Here is a 7827-nt window from a genome sequence, read left to right on the forward strand (position 1 = left end):
TGTGTGTGTGTGTGTGTATGTATAAGTTATATTAGAGTTACACATTAAATACATTTTTATTAAAACTATATTCATGCTCTACTGTTATTTTTGCATTATCATATCATTTTTTAAATATTTGACAATCTTTGTTTGTTTTATTTTTGGATTATTGACAATTTGTATTTATACCATATTTTGTTCCAAAACTATAAAAAAAATTAATGACCTTCTAAGAGACATTTTATAAACAAATATATGGTAAATATATAATTATGAAATGGGATTAATATATTATGTGGTTTCTATAAAATTATATGCTAGAGTTATATTACAGTTACATATTTTAATTCTAAATAAATAAATATACAGCTCTTGACAAAATTAAGAGACCACTGCAAAATGATCAGTTTCTCTGGTTTTACTATTTTTAGGTATGTGTTTGAGTAAAGTGAACATTTTTGTTTTATTCTATAGACTACTGACAACATTTCTCCAAAATTCCAAATAAACAAATTGTCATTTATTTGCAGAAAATGACAACTGGTCAAAATAACAAAACAGATGCAGTGTTTTCAGACCTCAAATAATGCAAAGGACACAAGTTCATTTTCATTTTTAAACAACACAATACTGATGTTTTAACTTGGGAAGAGTTCAGAAATCAATATTTGGTGAAAGAACTCAGATTTTCAATCACAACGTTCATGCGTCTTGGCATGCTCTCCACCAGTTTTTTCACATTGCTCTTAGGTCACTTTGTGCCAGCCCTGGTGCAAAAATTCAAGCAGCTCGGCTTTGTTTGATGGCTCGTGAGCATCCATCTTACTCTTGATCACATTCCAGAGGTTTTCAATAGGGTTCAGGTCTGGAGATTGGGCTGGACATGACAGGGTCTTGATCTGGTGGTCCTCTATCCACACCTTGATTGGCCTGGCTGTTTGGCATGGAGCATTGTCCTGATAGAAGAAAAAAAAACAATCCTCAGAGCTAGGGAACATTGTCAGAGCAGAAGGAAGCATGTTTTCTTCCAGGACAACCTTGTATGTTGCTTGATTCATGCGCCCTTCACAAAGACGAATGTGCCCGATTCCGGCCTTGCTGAAGCACCCCCAGATCATGCGAGACACTGTGGCTTGTAGGCCTCTCTAGGCCTGTCTAACCATTAGACGACCAGGTGTTGGGCAAAGCTGAAAATTGCACTCATTAGAAAAGATAACCTTACTCCAGTACTCTACAGTCCAATCCTTATGGTCTTTTGCAAACCTCAGCTTGGCTTTTCTTTGCTTCTCATTGATGAAGGGCTTTTTTTTCTATCTTTTTCTATCGTTTCGAACTGTCCTCGCCATGCACTTCACCCCAGCTGCAGTTTGCCATTCTTTTTGTAGGTCACTTAATGTCATCCTACGGTTGTTGAGTGACATTCGAATGAGTTGGCGGTCATCCAGTGGTCAGTTGTTTTTGCCCTCTGCTGGTCTGTAGCTTTGTTGTCCCCAATGTCTGCAGCTTGACCTTGTTCCTTTGAAACACTGTCTTTGAAATTTTAAGGATGGAAGTAACCTGACACTCACTGTATCCCTCTGCCAGTAAAGCCAGAATTGAACCCTTCTTTTCCTCACTCAAAACTTTTCATTTCAAGTCTTTTGGTATGGTCAATAGTTATTATTTGATTCCAGTTACCTTTGAGGTAATACTATCACTGTTTTTGCCATCCAGCTGGTCCTATTGCAAGAGGATAGTGATGATCACAGCAGTGGTTTTTATACTTTTCCTTGCTAAATAAGATTTGGTTGAGGTGATCACCTAATCAGTACTTCATTAAGCAGAATGAGGTGTGCCTGTGTCGGAATTCAACATACAATGGAATGGCTGCCATACATGTAGAGATGCTGATTTGAGAAAAAATTTGGAGTGGTCTCTTATTTTTTTTTATATATATATATATGAATTAAATATGGAAACTTCATTACAGTATCTTTTTTAGTTGCTGAAGTTGAGTACAGGTTTGTTATTCTTTCGAGACGAAGGCTGTTCCATGCAATACTGTCTTGAAAGAAGAAAGCAAACTGCATCTGACCAGCACAGGGAGAGAAATTAACGTCCCAGATGCACAACAACAAGACAAGGAGTACATCACTGCCTTTACTCTGATAAATAAACCCCTGACTGGTGCTTGGCTGGCAGCTTCATTGAAAGTACAAACTAAACATCAACAGTCAAGACAAGACTCCAAACTTTTAGGCAGAATGTCAGTGACGATCTAACACCGACACATAAGAACAAAACAGTAGATTGAGCTAAATAACAGAAATTGGATTGCAAACACGGATGGATAAATCCAAGTCTAAGGTCTTGTTAGTCAATCCTGTCTTACTGAGGAAAGAATAGGGCTGTTCTCACCATATGTTCACCTGTTAGCTGGTACAGATCCTGTCTCTGTTTTATTTGAGCTACATGTACAATTTTGACAGGGAATAAGGATTTAAACTTAATAAAATGTATCCCTCAAGAGCTGACATTCTCATATCAGACCTTATTCCTCAATCATTAGCACTTTCCGAAAACATTTTTCTTACTTGCAGAACCTTTAAAGGTGCAGTCCATGGTCAAGAGTAATTCAGCACCCTGTCCTTTATTAAAGGGCTGCCAGACCTCCCAGAACGTTTGCAAATGTCACTGCGTTAGAATCACTCTACTTTGACTAAATACCATCTGCCAGTATCTCTAATGTTACCAAGTCTGGCCGTGTATAACACTACTGGTTGCTAAGCTAGCTGAGTACCAAACCAAGTCCCTTTAAAGGAATAGTTCACCCAAAAATTAAAATTTGCTAAAACTTACTCGCCCTCAGGCCTTCCAAGATGAAGAGTTTGTTTCTGCATCGAAACAGATTTGGAAAAATTTAGCATTACATCACTTGCTCACCAATGGATCCTCTGCAGTGAATGGGTGCCGTCAGAATGAGAGTTCAAACAGCTGATAAAAACATCACAATAAACCACAAGTAATACACACGACTCGCTTAGAACTGTTTTGGACTGTTTTCACTTGTAAATGGTCTCCTGATTCAGACAAGACAACCTTTTCAGTGGAGAAAGAAAATTATGTATAAAGGACTTGTATTTTAGTTTTACACTTTACAAGATGTTAATTGATAGACTGGAGTTGTGTGGATTATTGTGATGATTTTATCATCTGTTTGGACTCTCATTCTGACGGCACCCATCCACTGCCTCTAATGGATGGGTGCCGTCCAACTGGCTACCAAACCAAGTAAAAGCTCTGCATAAAACGTACATAGACTTAAAAATAAAAAAGGAGAAACTTCTGAAAGTTAATTCTCAGGGAAGCTAATATGCAGGTATCTAAGCTATATGATCGGAAAACCGCATGTGGCTAAATAAGCAGGTTAATGAATGATTATGAAACTTGTAGATGGGGGAGAGGACGAGTAGATAATGAATAACTGGGAAAACGAGGGAAGGTCCCTCAGACAGCATAATTAGAGAAGAGGAAGACTGTGAGAAGGCCAGATGGAGAATGCCAAGGGATGAAAAGAAGGTCGGATTTAAGCTAGGCTTGGAATGGTGCGCTTGCAGCCGAACAGTTCAAAAACGGTATGTTTCACCAACAATAAAAAGTTACATTGTACGAAAATGAATGAAAAGGACTATACTGTATGTCTCGATATGAGGGAGCTTACAATACTCTTCTCCGTCATTTGATGCCATGATAGCTAGAAAATATGTACTACCAAAAGTTTGGGGTCAATAAGATTTTTTTTTCCTCCAAAGAATACAGAAAAAAATGAATCAGTTTCCACCAAAATATTAAGCAACACAACTGTTTCTAAAGAAGTATGTGACAATGAAGACTAGAGTAATGGCTGTTGAAAATGCAGCTTTGCCACCACAGAAATAAATTACATTTTAAAATATATTAAAAAAGAAAAAAAGTTATTTGACATTGTAAAAATATTTCACAATATTACTGTTTATACTGTATTTTGAGAGCCCTGTCTCAAACTTCTGAATGGTAGAGTCCACAAATATATTTTTTTATAAACAAAAAATGACTGCCCTTTATATTAATTGCATGCGAATTGGATTTTATTTCAAAAATTACGATTTGAACTGTTTTTTCAATGTTTTCTTTTTTCATATGGCACACTGAGCATCTAGCACGTGGTTAGCAACTGTTTTATGGTAGGTTAGTGAATAAGACTGCAATATTTGTGTTATAATGCTGCATGCAACCGTTTAGTGACATTTATCAAAACTACAGGAAAGTAAAATTAACCATTCATTTCAGCTAAAAGGGCTAACCTTGTAGATGCCTTGATTGCAGCCATTGTAAGTGCTTTCCATGGTGTAGCTTCGGAAGACTCCGATCTCCCTCCAAACGACCACCCGTGCTGTGGACGCCCGAGACTTTTCCACCAGATAGTTGCAGCTGTTGAAGGAGAACGCAGGAGCTATTCGGTCCAGAGTTTTAGCGATAGTCTGTCAATACAAACAATGTATGAGTTTTGAAAAAGAATAATGTATTTCATTGTATTTGCATTTTTATGCCACTGTTTTCAGTTCTAGTTTTGTGTATATTTAGTTTAAGAGACTTCTTTGCATAGATGGCAGACATCAGTCAGACAGCAGCTAGCGACGCAATATTTTCCACATTACAGATTCCACAGATTTACGTATGCCTTTAAACTATCCTTTAACTCAATTCGCCACAGCCTATATGTTGGGGAGAAACTCCTTTAGCACCAAACTTCAAAAACTGGCTCACAAATAAAAGTTTAATGTAGGATGGAAACAACTGTGCCAATCAGAAAACAATAAATGAGACAAAAAGTATGCTCACTGTAGGGCTGGACAATAATTCAATATCAATATGTATCGCGATATAATTTTTTTAAATAACGGTAATATGATTTTTAAACACATTTCCGATATTTCGATATACATTACCAGTTTCCCATACATTGATTTATTTGTGCCGTTTGACTTCGTTGAACATGAGCACTGCACGTTTCAAAATCATAACACGGCGCGGGTGTTTTATATGAATGTATCTCTGAAGGGAATTGACCGATATTGGAATTATATCGTATCGACCGAAATTAAGAAATATATCGTGATATCAATTTTGGCCATATCGTCCAGCCCTAGCTCACTGTATAACTGGATATAATGATAAAATTAGGGCACTAAAACATATCATGCATTGTTGGCTCTTCCTGTGAGAGCAAAAATAGATTATGGGGATACAGCAATAGCTGTAAAACAACTGCAAGGTTGCTCTTTCATAGCTCAGGAGATGTAATTGAGTTCTCAGTTGTGCGACTTTGAAGAACCAACTTTGTTTCAGATGTTTCTCCTAAAGTAGGAGCAATAAAAATAGAAACAAATGAGAATGAATGTACAGTAAGAGTATAGAGCTGTAAAATGAATGTGGGTAACACACTACCATTCACAAGTTTTGGGACAGTAAGATTTTTTTTTAGTACTTTAGAATTTAATACTTCATTCAGCAAGGTTGCATTAAATTGATCTAATTGATTAGAAAAAAAATCTATTTCAAATAAACGCTGTTCTTTTGAACTTCCAGGTCATCAAAGAATCCTTAAAAAATAACCCATTATGGTTTCCACAAAAATATTATGAAGCACAACTGTTTTCAATATAGATAATTATTAGAATAAACAGATTAGAATGAATTCTGAAGGATCATGTGACACTGAAGAATGGAGTAATGACTGCTGAAATTTCAGCTTTGTCATCAAATGAATAAACTGCATTTTTAGGATATATTAAACAGAAAACAGTTCTTTGAAATTGTAATAATATTTCACAATATTGCTGTTTGCAATGCAACCTTATTAGCTCTAATAATTTCGGAATTTGATAAGAAATGATCAAGACCATATTGAAATCTGACTTTTAATTGCAGACTGGTATTTTGGCAAATCAGAGCAAAGTTCGAGACATTATTGAGACACTATAGATTTCATTGTGGCTGGAGCCAAATGATCTATAAAACTTTCATAGGATAAAAAACTCAGATTATAGGCAGTAAGCGTACCCTGTATCCCGGGTTTTCTTTCAGGGAGGCTGTGTTGATGGGAGAACCAGATTGCCACAGGGTTTCCTTCATACTGCAGCCATACAGAAACACATTCTTCTTCCTGGAGTGACCATGGTAATCGCAAAACACCTGTGGAATGTGATAACAGAACATATATAGTGAAACAGCAAGATTGTGTTGAATTTCTGCATCTTTGTAAATGAATAGCGGCCAAGGTCAAGGAGGTCACATTGTCAGGCGAAAACAACGGTGTATTTTTTAGCTTTCCTGACACGACAGCAACGCAACGTTAACTTAAGGCCAAGTCAAACATAATTAATCTTGTGACACAACACGCAGACACAGACAACAAGGGGAATAAAATGCTAGACAATGCATTGCGTTTTGACTCTAATTCAAATTTTGTTGACAGTGTGGCCGCTAATTGGAGACAGTGCATAGCGATGAGCCTTTTTGTAAAGGCTCAAAAAAAGGCTCTTTCCTCATTTGTTAATGGCACAAGTCACGTTTTTTCCACCGTAGTTTCTGGGGAAATGACAATGTTCCTTTGACCAGGTTCGGTGCATAATTATTACAGTGATCAAATAAGAATTATGGCGTAATTTATATGTAAATCTGGCTAATTGTATCAAAGCAAATGTTCTTTGGTTCTTCGCAACAGGTAATTCCTGCTTAATTACAGGACTGACAATGGTCATTTCCATGCTATTCTGAATCATATGAATTCATTTAATTGCATAATTTATTTTAAGCTAGAACTACAGATGTAGCTTTCGAACAGTAAGCATCAGTTTAGCTTATGACGTCCTAGAATGTTTGACCATTTTCAATAGCGTATTCTCTCAAAAGTGCTGGTGAACCTACTTCTGTTGCTTTGTATTCCCCCCTGACTTGCATAGATAGTGCAATGGGTCCATTACTCCATTTCCTGAGAAGCATTTTTTGAAAAAGGACAGGGAGTGTATAGGGACAAGGTAAAAAATAGAAGTTATTCTTTAGTGCTCTAACAGCATCATGCAGGGGCGTAGCCATCATTTCAGAAGTGAGGGGGACAGAAATGTTATATATATATATAAATATAAATAAATAAATAAATAAATAAATATATGTAATCTACGCCCCTGGCATCATGAGACGCTCAAAGGCACCAGTCAAGACTATATGAATAGATCTGACTAAAAATATAAAAAGCTTTTAATTCTGTGACATGAAGTAGAGGTCATCTAAAACTCCGTCCGTGACTCTTTCTGCAGATTACAGATATGCCAGCTGACTTTATTAATGAGACATCAAATCATTTATTCAGCTGATTCAATCAAAACCTCTGCATCTTTATGATTGTATCATTGAATAATTTACTCAACTGATTAATTCAAAATGCAGATTTGTTGTAGGGACAAAACAAGTGACTCTATATGAGTGAGTCCTTGAATCCTTTACTCAAGTGATTAATTCAAAAACACTTCATTCTGGAAAAAAAAGTGACTCTTCATGAGTGAGTCACTGAATCATTTACATAATTATTTGTTCAAAATGCTGATTCATTCACAAACAAAACAAGTCCCTGCCTCCCCATTTGCATACTATCCGTGCCAAATAGTTTCTGGATTATTAATCTTGAATACTATTTAGGGCAGATAGTATGTGAACTGGGACGCGGGGACTGCCTTTATATTAGGGCTGCACGATTAATCGCATGCGATATTTAACGCGCATCTTGTCAGAAAGCCGGTTCTGTAATCAGCGGTAAATCTCCATCAC

At 36.6% G+C, this 7827-nt stretch overlaps 1 protein-coding gene across 1 annotated transcript in view; it reads right to left on the minus strand.

Annotated features, from left to right (window-relative positions):
- Nucleotides 1–7827, minus strand: part of LOC107701621 (cytosolic carboxypeptidase 4-like) — a 237154-nt gene that overhangs the window by 40837 nt on the left and 188490 nt on the right. Inside the window, exons 22-23 of the mRNA XM_016503665.1 lie at nt 6064–6195; nt 4305–4481 (exon numbers count right to left, since the gene is read on the minus strand). Of these exons, the coding sequence (XP_016359151.1) occupies nt 4305–4481; nt 6064–6195 (309 nt within the window). The remainder of the gene's footprint in view (nt 1–4304; nt 4482–6063; nt 6196–7827) is intronic.

This window comes from Sinocyclocheilus anshuiensis, unplaced genomic scaffold (assembly GCF_001515605.1).
Source record: "Sinocyclocheilus anshuiensis isolate Anshui unplaced genomic scaffold, SAMN03320099.WGS_v1.1 scaffold729, whole genome shotgun sequence".
NCBI lineage: Eukaryota > Metazoa > Chordata > Actinopteri > Cypriniformes > Cyprinidae > Sinocyclocheilus > Sinocyclocheilus anshuiensis.